This window comes from Lepidochelys kempii, chromosome 2, assembly GCF_965140265.1.
Source record: "Lepidochelys kempii isolate rLepKem1 chromosome 2, rLepKem1.hap2, whole genome shotgun sequence".
In the NCBI taxonomy this organism is placed as follows: Eukaryota; Metazoa; Chordata; order Testudines; family Cheloniidae; genus Lepidochelys; species Lepidochelys kempii.
The window spans coordinates 142,216,952-142,238,516 of record NC_133257.1 but is presented as its reverse complement, the minus strand read 5'-3'; the positions used below and the strand labels follow the sequence as shown (position 1 = coordinate 142,238,516).

The following is a 21,565-nucleotide window of genomic DNA, read 5'->3' as shown; positions in this document are numbered from 1 at the left end:
AGGGCTTTATTCAACCCCATTCAAGTTGAAGATTGTGCTGTTCTATCAGTATACTCAGTGTACATGGGATAAAACACTAACATTTCCAGTAGTGTGCCCTTAATATCTGTTTGCTTTCTAAATGATGTTGCTTTCCTCCTTAGTTATTATTAAGATTATTTTTGTTTAAACGGAAGATCGAGTGAACAGAATCCTCAGTCTCTCACCTCTTTTCTGTTAAAGGACATCATACATGGGGTTCCGTAGGCTAATGGAAGGAAAATCTGTGGGATCACTTCATTAAATTATTGGCAGAACACTATTGTATTTTTGGTGGGAGATGTGTATTATGGTGGGCTTTAGGGGTAGAGTGTGAGAGGAACCAATGAATTCGCTGTCATAGGGACCCACAAATACCCCAGTTGGATAGGAGGGGAGCAGCAGCTATGGCACATACTGTAGCCTTGAGACTGCAGTAGTAGTCTTGGAGCAGCTATATGAGTACTCCTGTACCTGGGAGGAGGGTTTCTTCCTCCAGAGCAACCCTGCACCAAACCAGTACACTCAGAATTGCTGCTATGGAGCAGGTTTGGCTAGAAGTGCACAAATGTATGGTGTGGTGTGTTTTTTTTAAAAGATGATAGGCTCTTCTATAACTACTATCTGCCTCCCTTTTTTGGTGGAGAAAAATTAACTCTGTCAATTGACTGACTTGTATTGTATTAACCTAGCGGTATAGAAAGGATATTATGTCTGGACCTTACCACTATAATCTGTAAAGAAGCCTTTGTTTTGGTATGTTGCATGCTTTTACCTCAGTAAGTGGTGCAACACAGAAGACTCCAGTAACAGTCATGTACAGTGGAATAATATTGTTTTGTTCTGTTTTCACACTGCTGATAAAGGGTGATTTGCATCCTTAAATGTTTCAAAAACTGTTTGCCTCTTTGTTATATTTTGGTGCAAGATATTGGGAATCACCTAACGTGAAAATATTTGTATTTTGGGGGCTTAAAAAAAAATTACTAGATACCCACTAGCCACAGGCAGATAAGGAAGATGAGGATATAGGGCTCCTCCAGAGAAGATGAGTGGCAGGCAGTAAAATGATCAGCCTGCATCATTAGCATGATGTTTCTCCTGAACTCTTACTCCTAGGGGGATTCTGCATGACTGCGGTGCCTGCAGAAAACTCCCCCTCCCCTTCCCCGAATTCCTATGCTTCCCTGCCGAAAACAGCAGGGAAGCAAAGGGAAGCCTCGTCCAGGCAAGGGGGGACACGACGATGGGCACTGTTTTGGGGGGGATTGCCCCTTCAAACAGCAGCGAGGCATGGGGGGGCACACGGCATTACGTGCCACTGCCCACCCTCATTTCTGCAAGCTCAGAGCTGCCCAGCTGAAGGAGGCTGCAGCTCCACTGACTCTGCAGCTGAACGCTGCCTCCTGTATCCTAGTGCCAGTCATGCCCCCATCTGTGTGCTTGAAGCCTTCCTGTTTTCTGTGCAACAGTGAGTGCTGGCGGTGGGTCTGGGTAAGGAGGGTGGGGGGAAATGAGGGAAGGGGGGTGGGGGGGAAGAGGCAGTAGGGAAGAAATGGGGGTGGAATAGGGCAGTGGGAGAGGAATGTAGGAGTGAGGGGAGGAGGAGGTATGGAGCAGTGGGGGAGGGGGATGAGATGGCGAAGAAAAGAGGATAGGACAATTGTGGGGGGAAGTGGGAGCCTGGAATGCAGCATCCCATTGGCAGCAGCTGGGGCTCCCCCGTTAAGCAGGCCCATCGAACCCTCATCCTGACAAGCACGACCCCCGTACACCTGAACCCCTCTGATGAGCGCCCCACACCCAGACCCTGCACCCCACTGATCCCAAGCAGCTGCACCTGGACCCCCACCCCATCAAACCCCACTCACCCAGACCCCCCCCACTGAGCCCCCCACACTACCCCCAGCCGAGCCCCATCTCCCCACACCCAGACCTCCCCACTGAGTCCCAACCACCTTCACCTGGATCCCCTGCAGAGTCCCATTGCCCCTGCACCCAGAACCCCCCAGTGAGCCCCTGTGCATCCAGATCTCCCACTGAGCTACCCACACCCAGATTGCCCCACACAGGAAATCTCTCATCCCAAACCTGGATCCCCCCACATTAAGCCCCTCCGTACTTGGATCCTGCTGGGCTGAGCCTGCCCACCCACACCTGGCACAGGGGGACAGGGCCTCGGGGAGTTTCTGGGGCAGGCCCAGCCCTTGCACTGTGTCTGGGTCAGGTGCAGCCTCATTGCTGAGTCCTTTTATCGTGTGTGGAGGGGGCTTCAGGGTGATCTCCTAACTCAGTGCAGCCAGTGGCCTGTGCTCCCCACTGCTATTCTGGAGCCACATGGATTTATTGACAAAATTTGCAGAATTTTGCAGAATTGTAAAATATTGTGCACAGAATTTTAATTTTTTTGTCACAGTATGAAATTGTCCCGATTTGTTGTCACAAAGTTTTAGGTAGTCCCAGGAGCCTGACTGTAAATTCATGTGGGCAACACTGCACTTTTATAATTGGTATGCATTTTGAGAGGTTGTCTCAGCAACCCAAAGGACTGGAGACATTATTTAAAATACATTGTACATAGTGCAGAAATAGATGGCTTAGGCCCCTACACTTGCCAGGGAAAATGTCCCACTTGTTGTATGGGCTACATTTTTTTCAAGCTGTGTAATAATATACACAATACTTAGCTTCCTGCTGTAAACAAGATGTGGCATCTAAGTTGTATATGTGAATACAAACTGGCAAATCTAAATAATTTCTGTTTCATACTAGAATTAGGAAAATCAGAAATTTCCTGATGGCAATTACAGGTTAAAAATAACTTGATAATCACATAGCACAATTTGTGACATTCCATTAGGAGCTATGAAATGAAGTTCTGTATGACCCAGTTATAAATTTAGTGCAGTTTAAAATAAATTTCAGTCCTAAACTAAAGTTGTCAAGGGATACTGTAATTGTTTGGAATGAGTATCTTAAATTATATACAATCTGTGAGAATCCTGCTTTGTAATTAACTTGAACTAGAACAAGTACATCATGCTCCAAACACCTGACTAGCAAGTAGGGATTGCAGCTTTCAGTCAAGTTTGAGCTATGGCATTCTATGGAAACTTGTTAGGAAGCATTTTCTAGTGACTAAAACAAGGAACTGGGAATCAGGACTCCTGAATTTGATTTCTGACCCTGCCACTATCTTGCAGGGTGTTCTTGAACAAGTTACTTAAACTCTGACTCAGTATACACCCTTTGCAGATCACTAGAATATTCACAGGGGAATTGTGAGGAGTTCACACTTTGTTTCCAGGGGGACTGTCAGGCAGAAATTGGGTCTGTTTTTTAAAAAAAAAAAAAAGTAAAAAAAGAAACTAAAAGTAGTTTTGAAAACCTGTACCTGAGCCATGGTCCCAACTTTTAAGGTGGTTCTCCTCTCCCCTTCTGCTATTTGCAACTTAAACAGGTCTAAATCTGAGTCTTTTGACTTTATAGAGGCTTCTAGAGTGAAGCTTCTTCTCAGCGTGTTCTCCTTCTTGCTGTGGGGAGAGCCTGAGAAGTGGAGATTTTTTTCCTCCCTGACTTTACAGGGAGCCTCTTATGCTCACTAAGCCACATTGAAAGATCCTGAGGAGTGAAGCGGTCCATACCTTTCCCTTATCTTTCCTCACTGCCATCAGCTACTGCCATTGATTTGATGGAAGGGATTTGGACAAGTGAAGAGTCTCTGCCAGGCATGCTGCTCCTGCTCTTTGACCTCATAGACAGGACTAGGGACTAAAGACTCCCATCCCCATCTTCCAAGTGGTCATGTGGAACAGATTAAGGGGCAGGCAATCTCCAGTTCTCTTCATCTGATACCGTGGAGCGGATAGAGGTAGAGAATGAGAGCTTCCAGCTCTTGCTTCCCCTTTCTGCCTTGAGGGCTAGGAGAAAGCACCAGAAGAGATGCCAAGGGGGAACATTGCCATCTTTTCTGCTTCAGACTTTTCTCTCCTAGCGCTAATAGGGTACCTGAGGGAGACTAAGAGAGCATACTTGACCCTGCTGCACCTAACCACTTATGAGTCAATACAGATGTTCAAGTGTGGAAAAGAAGACTCCCTCATGACTGCTTGATTCCTAAACTCTGGGAGTGAGTGGGAGGAATCTTTAGGATTGTGAGTGAGGTACCATCCTTGGTTCAATGATCTGGGAAAAGAGGACAAACCTCTTAAAAGCTTCCCTTCCTGACTCCTTTGTTGGAGTGTGTCTTACCTTCCCCCTGATATATCTGCTTCTTTGCTCCCTTCCCAGACACCTGCAGGAACTGTGTTTCTCTGGACAATCCCCAAATCTTTAAATTCTTCAGTTTCAATTGTCAGATTCTTAAATTATGTTTACTAAAAGGGAAAGTAATATCCAACTGATCTATGAAAGAGCAACTTCACTCTTCTGTAGTCGTTGGGGAAGAGCATACAGGCAGATTCCTTTAACAGTGTAGAAGACTTCTGTCAAGCTAATGAATGAAACTAGAAAATAAAGCTGACTCAGCACTATCAAATGAAAGCTGAAGAAGGAACAAAATCATAGGTTGCTTGTAATATTGCAAGTTAAAAAAATTCAGAGAAATGAGTATTGAGCTACCTTACCCCTTAAAAGTTTGTAATGTGATTTATTAATCTTGAGTGCTACAGAATGTCAAGTTTTACTTGAAGTGAGCTGTAGCTCACGAAAGCTTATGCTCTAATAAATTGGTTAGTCTCTAAGGTGCCACAAGTACTCCTTTTCTTTTTAAGTTTTATAACGAAACTTTAAAACAATATTGGATGGATAGTTATTTTTTTGTCCACTTTGTAAAACTGGTGAAAATTCAAACAATTGCCACGCCACAGAACAGAGACTTTTCAGTATAAGTTTCACATTGCATTTGATAGAGCAATTTTTATCATTTTTCCCATTCCCCTTCATGTTTTCCAGCTTTTTGTCCTTACCACATTGGTCACTTCTCTGTTGTTGGCCTGGGTTTTGAGGAATATGTAAGTATGGTTATTTTATAATTTTGATGTTTTAAATTCTTAAAAATTTATGCAACTTAAAATTTCTGTGTTTTACTCTATAAGACAACAGAACAGCGTGGGAAGTTGTCCACGTCTTCATTCTAGGACCTTTTTTTGCTTTTAACTGTTTACCCTCCTCCCAAACTTCATTATTGTGATCCCTGTCTAAGACTCCCCCTTTGTAAGGTCACTGAATTTGGCTTTTTATATTATATTTTTATAAAGTCTAATATATTTTATTTTGGTGTTCCTTGATTGCATGTGGGGTAATGCTTCAGAAATGACTATTGGTGAATGCCAGGAAAAGGAGTAGGGTATATGGCGGCTCCTCCTGCAAGGCTGGCAGCTTTGCCATTATTTGATTTTTCTAGTGGATGCAAACTTATTTTCTGCGTTTTTGTTGAGGATGCAAAATGATTAGTAAAGAGAATTTATTGATTAACTATTTGTCCTATTCATGTTGTAGTATAAAGCAGCCTAGGAATCTTGTAGTTCCAAATCCAAGCTGCCCAAGTGGATTCTGTCATTAATATTGAAAAAGGACTGAACTTTTTGAGGAATAACTAAAATTGAATGTAAAATGTTTAAAATATCTTTTCTTTTCTTTTTCAGGTTCAAGCATCTCACTTTGAAGGCCTAATCACAACAATAGTTGGCTATGTGCTGCTAGCAATAAATCTAATTGTTTGTCATGTATCCTTTCATAAGTAGTTGCCTGACTCTGTCTTAAATTCTGTCTGTGGATCATTATCTCTAGCCATGTTGAGATCAGGATTAGAAATGAAGCAGGAGCACTTTCTTTCTCTTTTCGCTTTGTTCTTATGATGAAACAAAGAAAAAAGGGCTGTTTGGGGTAAAATTTTGGATAAAATCTGTTTAATAGGGATTTGACCATCCAGACCTAATTTCAAAACAGGCTGTGTATTCAGAACAATAACAGCTTTGAGACTTCACTCAGCCCAGTTTTCCCCATATAGTAGTCTGTTTTATGGGAATGACGCTGGAGAGGCCTTAACATGGAATCAACTTCTTCCCCAGTTGCCTGTCAGCTAATCAGGATAAAATTTCACAAGGCCATAGACGGAATGCATTGCTTTCTTCCTGAATGGCAGATCTCTTTCTGGCGGTCAGCCAAAGAAAAGGGAAAATGTGGTACAAATATTTCCGCTCTCTTCACTAGCCACTAAAATACTAAAGGGTGTCCCTTGTTTCCCATACACCATAATAGTCCAGAAAGAATTTTCAGCAGTTTTAGGGACTGCACTCAACGTTGAACTTGAGAAACGTGCTTAAAAACTTTGCGGAAATGAAGTCATGATTGGGAGGGTAAGAGTGCCCCTGTGATCTGGTAAGGCTTGCAATTATAGTTTTTGTGATCTAGCCTAATAGACAGGTATGGAGCCATCCATTTCTCTTCTTGTGGGCTACACAGCTGCAGCAGAGATAGAAATAGGCATACAGAATAATAACTAGGATTTGTGCCACGTGGGATGGGAAGCTCATCTACATCAGTTCTCCTATTTCAGGCAGCTTCTCAGAGTATGTTTAGCCAGTGTGGGTATTCAGACGTGCTACCTCTGCTTGAACTAGCATGCTAGAAATAGTAGTGTGAATACGGTCTCGTGAGCTAGCCACCAGAGTACAAGCCCATCTGACCCTTTGGGTACATAGTTGGAGGGCTAGTCTGTGCTGTTATCCATGCTGCCATAACCACACTGCTATTATTGTTTGAGGTAGCTTTGCTGCAGTCACACCTCCTGACTGCAGTATAGACATACCCTTAGTATGTCTTCCTTGGTTTCTGCACCAGGCCAGTAGCATTCTGAGCTTTGTGCAACTTGGATTGCTCTTGGGCAGCAGTTCACTGTGCTGCGCTGGAGATATTGAAGTGACTGTTACCACTATCTTAAAGTTTTGAAAGTCTGAGGAGACTTGGTCACAGACAAAACTGTGTATGCTTTAAAAAGATTAAATTGATTTCTGTTTGAAGGAGTAAATTTATTCGCTATTTAACACTTTTTATTTCAGTTGCACTTAAAGGCCACAGTCAGGTTGGGCCTTGTTGTGATAGGCACTGTACAAACATAGTAAAATATTTGATGCCATGTCTCTCTTGAGATCCTCTGGCCTACTAAAAGGAGACTGTGATCCAGGAATTTAAAGATATTTAGGCGTTGTGCTTAGGGTTGCAACATGTAAATGATTTAGGAGTCTAAATCTCATTTTTGACAGTCAATAGAATTTAAGCTCCTAAGTGTCTAAATCCCTTTAAAAAATTATATTTAGGCTCCTAAATCACTTACGCATTGCAATCCTGAGCACCACAACACCTAAATACTTTTAAAATGCTGGGACTAAATTTTCCAAAAAATAACAAACACGCACACACTCTAGCTTTGCTGTGAAGAGATGAGAATTTCTCTCAGACCCCATTAAAATGCATATTACATTAGACCTCTAGAGTTGTAGCTGCATTGTTAAACTCTTGGTAAATATTCCTGCATACATTTTTTTCTAAAGTGATTTCTGGCATCTCAATTTTCAGTCCCCAGTTTCAGATGCTTTGAAAGAGGGCTTGATTTTCAGAGGATGGGTGCTTAGCACTTTGACAAGCAGGTCCCTTTAAGGTGTTTCAAATTAGGCACCCAAAATCATTGTCACTTTTGAAAGATTAGAACCCCAACAATAGTATTCACAGTTTCACATTAGTGCTTGACTCTTCCAGAATTTCCTGCTATAAAAGATAGATTGCACAGTTGCTCATATGAATTGTATCATAACTCTTCTGGTCCTGTTACAACATTTCATTTAGTATATTTCCTTGACCAGAGTATGTAGGGTTTGGCAGCGCTTGTAAAATTCCAGAGATCACGTCGCTTATTGGGAGTCTGCTATATTGTTGTTAAGGTAATTATAGACTTCTGAAAGCAAAAGATATTCAACTGTAATTTCATTAGAGATTTATTCCTAGTTACTGAGTAATTTTTTTTTCCTTTTCCCTGAAGGTTTCCTTATTAGTGGTTGTAGAAATTGGTGTGTTCCCCCTTATCTGTGGCTGGTGGCTGGATATATGCTCCTTGGTAAGAACAAAAATTATTGGAATGTAGGCCAAGTCTTACACTGTTGTTGTTTTCTGAGGGGAAAGTTCTTTTGCCCTGGAGAAAAAAAAATTGATATAAACTGGACTTGCAGAAAATGCATCTCTTCACTTTTTTTTATTTATACTTTCATTGTTTCAGAGATCAAAGGTAGTTTGTCCTAAGGCGTGGTGCAATACAATGTCCATGTTCCTGTATTTAAGGCAATTAAAGTCTACAATCTATGTTTAAAACAGAGTAAAAAAAAACCCCATCATTAAACTTTTTGGAACAGTTACTTTTCACAGTGTTTTGTAACTAACTTCTCTGGTATGCTAAATATCTTACCGGCAACTCCATGACTGAGTTTTTTCTTTATTTGGCTATTATGGGGAAATTCATGCATGGTTCATCTTATGGCATTGCTATGAATTTTTCCTTCTGTGTATTGAATGCCATATGAAAGACACTATTTTTATTGTAGTCCAGGGCAGTGATCAGCCAGGGATCTGTGACCCCCTGGGGGCCCGTGAGCAGGTTTCAGGGGGTCCACCAAAATAAACTAGAGAGGGGCCGGCATTAGACTTGCTGGGGCCCAGGGCAGAAAGCCAAGCTTGAGCCCCATCACCTGGGGCTGAAGCCAAAGCCTGAGCAGCTTAGCTTCATGGGTCTTCCAGTGCCATGAAGCCCTGGGCAACTGCCCTGCGTGCTACCCCTGAATGCCAGTGGCTTTTAATGTACTAGATATGCAGAAAACCAGTTTTTGTGGCACAGGTGGACTTTTTATAGCATGTTGGGGGGAGGGAGACTGTCATAAATATAAAGGGAAGGGTAAACCCCTTTGAAATCCTTCCTGGCCAGGGGAAAGCTCCTCTCACCTGTAAAGGGTTAAGAAGCTAAAGGTAACCTCGCTGGCACCTGACCAAAATGACCAATGAGGAGACAAGATACTTTCAAAAGCTGGGAGGAGGGAGAGAAACAAAGGGTCTGTGTGTCTGTCTATATGCTGGTCTTTGTCAGGGATAGACCAGGAATGGAGTCTTAGAACTTTTAGTAAGTAATCTAGCTAGGTATGTGTTAGATTATGATTTCTTTAAATGGCTGAGAAAAGAATTGTGCTGAATAGAATAACTATTTCTGTCTGTGTATCTTTTTTGTAACTTAAGGTTTTGCCTAGAGGGGTTCTCTATGTTTTTGAAGCTAATTACCCTGTAAGATATCTACCATCCTGATTTTACAGGGGGGGATTTCTTTATTTCTATTTACTCCTATTTTTATTAAAAGTCTTCTTGTAAGAAAACTGAATGCTTTTTCATTGTTCTCAGATCCAAGGGTTTGGGTCTGTGGTCACCTATGCAAATTGGTGAGGCTTTTTATCCAACATTTCCCAGGAAAGGGGGGGGTGCAAGTGTTGGGAGGATTGTTCATTGTTCTTAAGATCCAAGGGTCTGGGTCTGTAGTCACCTAGGCAAATTGGTGAGGCTTTTTACCAAACCTTGTCCAGGAAGTGGGGTGCAAGGTTTTGGGAAGTATTTTGGGGGGAAGGACGTGTCCAAACAGCTCTTCCCCAGTAACCAGTATTAGTTTGGTGGTGGTAGCGGCCAGTCCAAGGACAACGGGTGGAATATTTTGTACCTTGGGGAAGTTTTGACCTAAGCTGGTAAAGATAAGCTTAGGAGGTTTTTTCATGCAGGCCCCCACATCTGTACCTTAGAGTTCAGAGTGGGGGAGGAACCTTGACAGAGACTCACAAAGAAAAAGGTTGAGGACCCTTGGTCTAGGGAGAGCGGGGGAAAGGAAGGGGAAATTATCATAACTTTTAAAATGTCACTTCCCCAAAAGCTAATATAGGAGATTACTATTAAATGCTTATATGAGAAAAAGCAACCATTTTTGCTCTCTGCATTAATAAGATACCCTATTTCTAATGAGAATAAATGTACAGTACAGTTTAGTATGAGCTGATATGCTCATGCTAATATGCTTTGTAATGTTACATATTAAATGTTAGTGTTTTCCTTGTTTTAGTTTCCTTCCCATTCTTAAAATGGAATGTGGAGCAGAGAAATTTGTCACTATTTGCCATCTCCCGCGTCAGTGCTATAAGTATGTTGTAAGAACTGTGTAGTTTTCAGTGGCAGAAGGAACTTATGACTTAAATAGACATTTTTGTTTTATTGAGTGCTCCTCTAAATATTTATAGTTTTGCAACAGGTTGAGATTATTTAAATGTAGTATATAATCCAATTTAACCCTATTTGCTAGATACAAATTGGGGTAAATTAAATGGGTAACCAAGAAAGAGTATTTGATAAACTTTGTTGATCCTATGTACTTTTTTGTATAGGAAATGTTTGATGCTACTTTGAAAGACAGAGAGTTGAGCTTTCAGTCTGCCCCTGGTACCACAATGTTCCTACACTGGTTAGTGGGAATGGTTTACGTCTTTTACTTTGCATCTTTCATTCTCTTACTGAGAGAGGTAAGTTCTTATTCAGGTGAGGGGATTATAAAATATATTTTAACAACTTTATGCACTGAAGAGTTCATTAGCTCTTCCCCATCTGTGTGTTTCTGTTATGATGCTTTTAATACATATTAGACTTCAAAATTTTTCTGCCTTAAAAATTGAACAATCATGCTGGCTACAAGTGAATGTGGGAACACCCTTAGGATGCTAGCCAATTGCATGCAAGGGATTTTTTAATATGGATGCTGCTTTTGTTTAAATACTTCTTAGTATCTGTAAACTGAAATGTATTTGAAAGTAAAGATTTTTAGTTAAAATGTTTCCGCTGTGGCCTAGAAGTAATGCTCTGTACCTCTCATTGTTGATTCTTGTATTGAAAAGTTCTTCATATTTATATCTCACAGCCTAGTTCCTTCTAACACCTTTTTTCCAACAGAAATCTAACTCTGTTAATTAGACAACATGCTAATAATTCTTACGTTGCTTGCATTTTTGTCTTTTAAAACACAAATCTAAATACCTGTTTCAGGTACTGAGACCTGGTGTACTGTGGTTTCTGAGGAATTTGAATGATCCGGATTTTAATCCAGTTCAGGAAATGATTCACTTGCCAATCTATAGACATCTCAGGAGGTTTATTTTATCAGTGGTAAGGACTTCTTTCAGACTTGTACTTGAATAATTTATATTCATTTCTTTCTTGTTGCTGCAAATACAGTGCTAGCCTCTTTGATGTTTTGAATATTAGCATGTTTAACTTTCTTTTTTGATGTGTGTTCATTCTTTAGTTACTAAAATAAAACTGAAGTTTACTTCTTCAGAGGTGTTAGTTGTAAAAGTTTTAAAATTTTTGGGTCTAGCACAGACAGTCAAAATCTTCCCCTTCTGCAAAAACCACAATGACTGCTTGTATCACTAGCCAACAGTTACTTTATTACTGTGGATGGTGGAGGAGATCCCTTGAGGTCACGGTGCTGGTCTAAGCCATTTATTGCAACAAACATTCTGGGTCCCAGTTCAACCAGATCAGTAGAGATAGGTCTCATTCATGTTTCTGGTCTGTCTTGGGGTGGACCATGACAGCCTGGGCAGTGGTATCTACTACAAGATGTAGCTGCAGGCTGTTGAATTCCTGGGGAAACATGTACAGTCTTTCCTGGCCTCCCCAAGCATTTTCCGGATGTTCACCCTGATGTCTGTCTGGAAGGCCTTTAAGGCAAAATCTCAGATGGCCTGCTTTGGCACAGGTTTTGCAAATACAGGCTCTGAAGACTGCATACCTTTGAAACAGACTGCTGTATGGGATACTGTGATGTTGATATACTGTTAACACATCAACATCCTCTGTACCTTGTTGGATCACTCTAGTGGTGCGCAGCATATGCTCTGTGGGTAAGACCTTCTCCCTGCCATCTCCTGCTAACTTAAGCTAAAGAGAGGAGTGCTGGTCAGTCATGCTCAGGACTCCAGAAAATAGCAGGATGTATTTCCGTTTTGTCATCTTATAACCACACTGCTTTGGCTGCATCAGGGATGTATGTGCCACGTAAAATGACCCAAACTTAATCCAACATATAGTTCTTTTTAAAGGTCTCAAATGCATGGGTTAGCAGAATGTAATGGAATTGGTTTTTGCCTTTTGAATCAAGAAATGAAGCGCTTGGCTAATTATCATTCTCTGAAGGCATGAATTGTAATGATTTCAGAACCTTCATCAGACTCACAGTGGGAACTTGGGCCCCATGAATGATGGTCAGTTACAGTTTATATATTCAGAGATTAAACAACTTTCTCTTCTAGTTTACACATTTATTTCCTTTTATGGAACATAGACTACCAAAATTTGAGAGGAACAGGTTTTAATTTAATCATGAACCTTTGTTCATACAATTTTTTCATTCAAAACCTTTGGAGATGGTATACATCTTCATTGGCCCATCCATATAAAAATAAGGCCTCGTGAGTTTTGTAGATACAATATGCATTTGTAATTTTCTTGTTGCAGATCGTCTTTGGGTCAATTGTCCTGCTCATGCTTTGGCTTCCTATACGTATTATTAAGTATCTGTTGCCTAATTTTCTTCCATATAATGTCATGCTCTACAGGTAAGTTTTTATTGTCGTTCTGAAAGATGTTTTTGGTCTCCCTGTGATTAGACAGAATCCTCATTGTGTACCTCTCTAAGGCCATGTCTACACTTACAAGTTTACAGCAGCACAGCTGTACCAATACAACTGTGCCTCTATAAGAGTGCTCATGTAGCAGCGTGTTGTGCCCATTGACATAATAAAACAGCTCAACGAGTGGCAGTAGCTGCGTCGGCTGGAGAGCGCTTATGCTGGCAAAACTTATGTCTCTCAGGGTTTTTTCACACCCCTGAGCGATAAAAGTTTTGACAACATAAGTGCTAGTGTAGACATGGCATAATTGTACCATTTTCACCATTACTTTGACATTGCATTTGGTATGTTTGTTGAAAATGAACAACATAACACAAATTTTAATCGGCTCTAGCAAAGTTAAATGTCAGAGTATGCCAAGTACAATAGTACATTTTTGACAAATAAAAAGTTTGCCTTTTTATGCATTGATTTTCCACAGTGATTCAGGCATGTAGAAGTTGAACAAATTATTAATTTTACCCCATAGGTTATCATTATGCTGTGGACTGTGTGTTAGGGCTGTCGATAAATTGCAGTTAACTCACAAATTAATCACACTGTTAAACAATAGAATACCAATTAAAATGTATTAAATATTTTTTGATGTTTTTCTTCATTTTCAAATATATTGATTTCTATTACAACACAGAATACAAAGTGTATGCTGCTCATTTTATATTATTTTATTACAAATACTTGCACTGTAAAAATGATAAACAAAAGAAATCGTATTTTTCAATTCAGCTCATACAAGTACTGTAATGCAGTCTCTTAATCCTGAAAGTGTAACTTGCAAATGTAGATTTTTTTTTGTTACATTGTTTTGTTTTTGAATGCAGTTAGGTAAAACTTTAGAGCCTGCAAGTCCATTCAGTCCTACTTCTTGTTCAGCCAATCGCTAAGACAAACAAGTTTGTTTACATTTACGGGAGATAATGGAGCCTGCTTCTTATTTATAATGTCACCTGAAAGTGAGAACAGGCTTTTGCATGGCACTTTTGTATCCAGCATTGCAAGGTATTTACATTCCAGATATGCTAAACATTCGTAAGTTCCTTCATGCTTCAGCCACCATTCCAGAGGATAGCTTCCATGCTGATAATGTTGGTTTAAAAAAAAAAAGTGTTAATTACATTTGTGACTGAACTCCTTGGGGGAGAATTGTATGTCTCCTGTTCTGTTTTACCCACATTCTGCCGTATATTTTATGTTATAGCAGTCTCGGATGATGTCCCAGCACATGTTCGTTTTAAGAACACTTTCACAGCACATTTGACAAAATGCAAAGAAGGTACCAATGTGAGATTTCTAAAATAGGTACATCACTCAACCCAAGGTTTAAGAATCTGAAGTACCGTCCAAAATCTGAGAGGGATGAGGCATGGAGCATCCTTTCAGAAGTCTTAAAAGAGTGACACTCAGATGCAGAAACTATAAAACCTGAACCACCAAAAAGAAAATCAACCTTCTGCTGGTGGCATCTGACTCAGACGATAAAAGTGAACGTGCATCGTCCACTCTGCTTTGGATCATTGTGAAGCAGAACCCGTCATCAGCATGGACACGTCCTCTGGGCAGCATTATCTCCTGCAAATGTAAACACACTTGTTTGGCTGAGCGATTGACTGAACAAGAAGTAGGACTGAGTGGACTTGCAGGCGCTAAAGTTTTACATTGTTTTATTTTTGAATGCAGGGGGTTTTTGTACATAATTCTACATTTGTAAGTTCAACTTTCATGATAAAGAGATTGCACTACAGTACTTATATTAGGTCAATTGAAAAATACTGTTTGTTTTTTACGGTGCAAATATTTGTTATAAAAATAAATATAAAGTGAGCATTGTACACTTTGTATTCTGTGATGTATTTGAAATCAATATATTTGAAAACGTAGTAAACATCCACAAATATTTAAATAAATGGTATTCTATTATTGTTTAACAGCGCGATTAATCACAATTAATTTTAAAGGACGATTAATTTTTTTAAGCGCTTGACAGCCCTATTTTTTTTTGTTTTTACACTGTTTTTAGGAATACTTCAGGAATGAAAGAATGTCCATGGTTGGATCTTTATTGTAAATATCAATGCAAAATTTTTCCTCTGTTTCTCAATTAAAACAATAATTTGGCTTATCAGTGATACTGCTCTTAACTTATAAAAGGAACAAGTCAAAATCTAAACCTTGCCTTTTCAGATAACGGAAGATAGCTTTCCTAAAGACTTTTCATAAAACTCTCTGTTCACATTAAATTCCTAAACTCTACTAAATTCTTCCCCAGTGCTCAGAAACATATGCAAAAAAAAAATCTTGGCTATTAAAGTCTAAGAATTGCCTGTGATGGAAACCTGCTTAGCCTTTACTGTTAGTTTGTTCAGATATTTGGTTATAATAGTCTTGGTTTGTTAAAATGTTTGTAGGAAATTCATAAAATGTTAGAGAATAGTCCTTATGTGTTTGCCTTCTTGTTCTGTCCCATTGTTTCTAGTGATGCTCCAGTGAGTGAACTTTCTCTGGAGCTGCTTTTGCTTCAGGTGGTGCTGCCAGCTCTGCTTGAACAAGGACACACAAGACAGTGGTTGAAAGGTCTTGTACGAGCATGGACTGTTACGGCTGGGTACTTGCTGTAAGTGTAAACAGCCAATATCAGTTATGTGGCTTGTGTCACTTTGACCTTTTTAATGTGGAAGAAATTTATTCTTTGGCTAGATACCGTAGCTGGAGCGTTACGAATTACTTGATACATAAATGTGTGCATGGCAGAGATACATGAACATTGGTATAGAACAAATTATTATACAGCGAATCCTTGAACATGCACTGCAACTTCAGAATATGCCTTTGCAAATTAATTATATTTGCTGCACTAATACAACTTTCGCTTGGCAAAAAAATGGTGTAGCTGAGTCTGAATAGCAATTTCTGTTGTCCCTGTTTCTATATTTTGCTTTCCATTATGTTTATCTTTTCAGAATGAAATTTTTGTTGCTTTCTTCTTCCACAGACTCTTTGGAAAATATGAGCAAAATTAACATGTACATCTCTGGTGCTATTAAATCCATGCAAAAAGTATAAATAAATCCACTCCTGAAAACCCTCCTGTGTGAGGGCATAAAAGTTGGAGTGGCTGTGACCCTCCCATAGTTCTCTCTTACCACCCGTGACAGAGATGGAACTTGGACAGTGTCCTATGGGCTATAGGTTTTTTGATCTTCAATCTCAACCCTTTTGTGAAGAAATACCATTTCACTTCTTCTCTTTCATTGCTCGTGTGCAGAAAAAAGTACAAAGAGACTCTGCTACACAGCCTCTCCATACAGAAGGGCGGGGCACTTCACACCGACTGCCAGTATGGCCTATTGTAAACCCACAGGGTTTAAATCTTGTACATTGTGCAACAGTTATATGTTCTTAATCAGTGGTCTCAGCAGGTGTTTTTTCTGTCTTGGAAGAGCACATCACCCAACAAGTGCTTCATCTGCCATTTCTTGTCACACATCTGAAAACTGAGAGATGTGTGTTTGCTTCAAGAGACTTAATTTCAATCTTTAAAGGTCTTATATGATCTTGGAGAAGAGACATCCTCCAAGCTGGAGACAAGGAGGCTATCTACGGTAAGTGTTCTGGTAACCAGACACCATGCCTCTGGTTCTAGTAGGCAGAAATCTAAAAAGGGACCAAGACCACTGGAACTGGCACCATGATCCTTCAGTGCCGTGTGCATCAGTACCAACTCTGGGGCAAAGAGACCTGGCATCCACTTTGGATGCCAAGCACCATACCCTCACCATGCATAAGCACAGCTCACAGCATGCAGCAAGCTCATTCCATGAGAAGGACCCATAGCATTCCTCCAAAGGCAGGTCTTCCAAATCTTCCTTAGCGTTGAGGGATGTGAAAGACTCAGGAGATGCTGATGTCAACAATGAGCCTTTCCCAATATCAATACGCCTTCGAGGAACTGCCGTTGCTGCTTGTTTTGACACCAGCAGAATCAGCACTGGTCCCACATCTAATGGCACTGCTGTTCCTGGAGATGTATTTCTCCTTGCCACGTCCAAGCCACTCCTCCCTGACTTCAAGCATGGGACCGGACCAGAATAGTACATTAAGGGGAGCTCTGGAAGTGCCCCATATCAGGCACTGATGCAAGCTGACAGTGGACAGGCCAATCACATCCTGGCAATAATTGTACAATTTACTTTTATGGCCCTGTTTGGGCCCACCTTCCCAGAGTGGAGCCCTATCATATGTGTCTGGGGAAAAGAAGGTCTCACTCATCATCTGGCATCAATAGCCAGATCCCTGTCACAGGACCGGAGAAGTGTCCTTGTGAGGTAATGGCTCAGGAAACACTCCAATTGCCCTTACCACCTAATCCTCCTCTTTTCCAGATGAAGCTGTTGCCTCGACCCAACACCAACTATCAATAACTTTAGAGCCTTCCAGACCTGCTCTTGAGGATAGCTTGCTGAAATCTTGGACTTTGAGACGACCATGATCTTAGGTTTGTTCTCTGTTCAATATCCTCAGTCCCAACTGGGATTGTGCAGATCATTGTATATTGGACCCAACAAAAGGATTGTGGCACACCTCAGCCTTGCTTTCCCCGTCTTCAAACTGAGTATAAAAGTGTTATCAAGTTCCATCCAAAGGCTTTGAACTTTCTTCTAAGCATCAGACACCAGAGTCGCTTGCGGTGTCTGCAGTCCAGCAAAAGACTAGATCCACCACAGATAAGGACACCCCCCTCACTCCCAGGAAACGGAACTACTTTGGCCAAAAGGCTTACTCAACAGGCCTCCCTCCAGTTCCTAACAGGAAGCTACTGGCCCTGTTGGCAAAATAGTTTTCTGATGTGGGCGAGGGTGACCCCATTCCTATTGAGGCTCCTTCAAGATTGTAAGGAAGAGCTGAGACCATCCTATCAAGGAAGGGGCAAGTAGTAATAAGAACAGTGCTGCAAGCCACAGTGGATGAATCAGATATGACCACTTGATTCATAGCTACAGTAGTCCAAATGCCCTGCTCCTCCTGGTTATAAATGTCTGGGATTCCAAAAGAAGTCCAGGCTATGTGAGAGGACCTACCCTTCAGGGCATGAAGCTCTTTAGCAGTTGGACTGATCAAGCACTCCTTTCTGTCAAAGATTTGAAGGCAATTCTGAGATCTCTAGGGATGTACTACCCCATGCTATACTGCAAGCCCTTCTGGGATCAGCTCCCACAAAGACAAAACACAATCTTATTCCCACAATTGTCAGCCAGAGTATTTGCCCAGAAAGAACCCCATTACACCAGTAAGCGCCTGTTGTCGTCCTCCATTGTACACCAAGCCCCCTCTCAGAGTCAGCAGGTTTGACAGGAGTATTCAGAGCTCTGTTGTGTCAAGTCCATACTGCAGCCAACTTTCAGAAATCGCTTTTTCCCCCTTCCAACAGTTGTGGTCAGAGATTAGATGAAGAATTAATGCTCATCATCATCGTCTGTGGCTACCCCATCCAGTTCCTTTCCTTGTTTCCTACCTTGCCCCCTTCCTTATTTCAGGAATCTTTTCCCAAGAGCCTGTTACAAAAAATGCCCCACAGCTCAAACCATGTGGCACGGGACAGCCACAAGTCTCTAGCTGCTGCATAGACATACCCTGAGATGATACTAGTACAGACCAAAGAAGTGTTTTTCTTCCACTAGTGATCAATACACAATTGAGTCGAAATTTAATTGAATCATAACAAGACAAGGAAGGCCTGATCCGGCAGACCCCATACGGTCAAACTGTCAAGGATTCCATCCAGACCTGAAGTCGCAGCACCTTATAACCTGGATATTGACTGGTTGAGTGCCGTGGAAAATCAGGAAATCCTGACGTAGAGCAGAATACTGTGCAAGAGAGACTTATTCCTCCAACCCAGAGTGGCCTAAACCCATTGCAAGCCCTGATACTGAAGATTCTGGGCTACTTCCTGCAGTTAAAACATTCTGAACGTTCATTTAGCTCAGTCAAAGTTAATCTAGAGGAAGTCTCTGCATATCATGGACTGATACCTTTGGACTCAGTCTTCTCTCATCCTAATGGTATCCAAATATGTCAAGGGCCTAATGCATGCTTACTCACTGGTCAGAGGACCTGCTCTAGTATGGGACCGCAACATCATCCTTCTAAAGCTTGTGGAGTTCTCCATTCACCTGCTTACTCTCAGAATGGTGATTTTTGGTAGCGATGACCTCGGCCCAGAGAGTGAACGAACTTCAGACAGTCGTGGTGGAACAGCTGTACTTTTGGTTCCATAAAGACACGGTGATACTAAAACCTCATACCAAATTCCCAAGATGATTTCCAAGTTCCATTTAAACCAACCTGTGTTCATCCCAAGACCTCATTCCACATGAGGGGAGAAGAAACTGCACTCTGGGCAAACCTAGAGTTCCATGATATTATGTTCATAGCTGTGGGGACGATAGAGGATTTTCTTCTATTTGTGGCCACAGTTGGCTGCCTCAAGAGCCAGCTGTTTCATTTTGAAGATGCAGCTGATACTCCTCATTCCCACCATCCTGAGTCAATATTGTTTGCCAGTCACCTGCAGTGACTAACGCTCGAAGGAGTGGTTACTAACTCTACTATGATTGTGGTTGTTTGAATTGTTACAGTCAGTGTGGATCCCATGACCTATTCTTCATCCCCACTTTTCCAAGTCCTCAGCAGTCACTCATGGGCTTTGAATTGCAAGGGAACTGAGTTGGGATTGCTGCCACTCCCCCTTTTTATGCCTTCACACAGAAGCTCAAGGAGGCTCAGGGCACATGTGTCTCCTCACTGGACTCTGCTATTCGAAAGATTCTGGGCTTGCACGCATGATGCATGTGCACCTAAGAATCCATACTGACTACAACATCTCAAAGAACCACAATTACTGTAGGGTAAGGAACTGTTCTGTTTTAGTAGTTTTTGACTGTTTTATAATTTGACTTAAACAAGTGTACTTGCACTCCCCAAATCCTGTACTGCTCATTAATAATATTTCAAATTTGAAGGTTTTTTCTTGACTGAATTATTCTTAGGGAGGTTTGAGATTGGGATGGAGAGTGAGATCCTTTCTTCCTCTTTGCAATAATCTTTTCAGCTTTTCATGCCTGAAAAACAAATGAGATATTTAGCTCCAACTTAATAGAAAAATTGACCTTCAGATACAGTCAAAACATGGATAACTCATCCCCAAAGATGAATACCAATGGAAAGTAGGTGACGGAGGGAGGTGGAGATGAGAACCAAGTTGGGGGGATAACAATGGGAACTATTATGCATCTTCAACTGTTGCAGTTACCAGTAGAGATGGCTTGAATAAACATTCCTTCAGCCATTTTTAATTAAGCAAGGGTGAAAAAAACTTAATTACCATTTTTAAATCTACGTTTTGATGGAGGAATTGTCTGAAGTTTGGAGCTTTATGTAAGTAGTCCTTTGAGGAGGAGTTCTTGCTAGATTTGGGGGTGGGGAATGAAAAATTGCTTCTGAGCATACGTAATAGGTATTTGATTTTACCAGACCCCCATAAAGTCCTGCCAGTTAATAACATTGCATATCGGAGATGGTGCCCCTCTCTACGCAAGTACACTGGTACTGGGTACTAATGCTCTCAGACTGCTGCGAGGACAATTTTTAGGGGTTTTGTAGATTTTTTTTAAACATTGAGACTTATTAGGGAGAGAAGAAAATGTATACCTGTAGGGAAAACATTTTAGAACCTGTGACTTCTTTTGTTCACAAATTCTAAACTGCTGTTCAAAGGTTAAGAACATGAGAACGGCCATACTGGGTCAGACCAAAGGTCCATCTGGCCCAGTATTCTGTCTTCCGACAGTGGCCAATGCCAGGTGACCCTGGCAAACAGAGGTTAGAGACATCATCCCTGCCTATCCTGGCTAATAGCCATTGTTGGACCTATCCTCCATGATCTTATCTAATTCTTTTTTGAACCCTGTTATAGTCTTGGCCTTCACAACATCCTCTGGCAAAGAGTTCCATGGACTGACTGTGCATTGTTTGAAAAAATACTTCCTTTTGATTGTTTTAAACCTGCTGCCTATTAATTTCATTTGGTGACCCCTAGTTCTTGTGTTATGAGAAGGAGTAAATAATACTTCCTTATTTACTTTCTCCACACCAGTCAGGATTTTATAGACCTCTATCATATCCCCTCTTTAGTCGTCTCTTTTTCAAGCTGAAGAGTCCCAATTTTATTAATGTCTCCTCATACAGAAGCTGTTCCATACCCCTAATAATTTTTGTTGCCCTTTCCTGAACCTTTTCCAATTCCAATGTATCTTTTTTGAGATGGGGTGACCACATCTGCATACAGTATTTAAGATGTGGGTGTACCATGGATTTATATAGGGGCAATATGATATTTTCTGTCTTATTATATATCCCTTTTTTAACGATTCCCAACGTTCTGTTTTCTTTTTTGACTGCCTCTGCACATTGAGTGGATGTTTTCAGAGAACAATCCACAATGACTCCAAGATCTCTTTCTTGAGTGGTAACAGCTAATTTAGACCCCATCATTTTATATGTATAGTTGGGATTGTTTTCCAATGTGCATTACTTTGCATTTATCAACATTGAATTTCATCTGCCATTTGGTTGCCCAGTCACAGTTAGAATCATAGAATCATAGAATATCAGGGTTGGAAGGGACCCCAGAAGGTCATCTAGTCCAACCCCCTGCTCGAAGCAGGACCAATTCCCAGTTAAATCATCCCAGCCAGGGCTTTGTTTTGTGAGATCCTATTGCAGCTCTT

General features: G+C 41.0%; 1 protein-coding gene across 4 annotated transcripts in view; it reads left to right on the top strand.

The window, feature by feature from the left end:
- Positions 1-21,565, top strand: part of MARCHF6 (membrane associated ring-CH-type finger 6) — a 116,666-nt gene that overhangs the window by 59,802 nt on the left and 35,299 nt on the right. For all 4 annotated transcript variants that reach the window (XM_073332351.1, XM_073332352.1, XM_073332354.1 and 1 more), the window contains 8 exons: positions 4,972-5,030; positions 5,664-5,744; positions 7,890-7,958; positions 8,057-8,131; positions 10,476-10,610; positions 11,128-11,247; positions 12,604-12,704; positions 15,253-15,390. In XM_073332351.1, the coding sequence (XP_073188452.1) occupies positions 4,972-5,030; positions 5,664-5,744; positions 7,890-7,958; positions 8,057-8,131; positions 10,476-10,610; positions 11,128-11,247; positions 12,604-12,704; positions 15,253-15,390 (778 nt within the window). The remainder of the gene's footprint in view (positions 1-4,971; positions 5,031-5,663; positions 5,745-7,889; positions 7,959-8,056; positions 8,132-10,475; positions 10,611-11,127; positions 11,248-12,603; positions 12,705-15,252; positions 15,391-21,565) is intronic.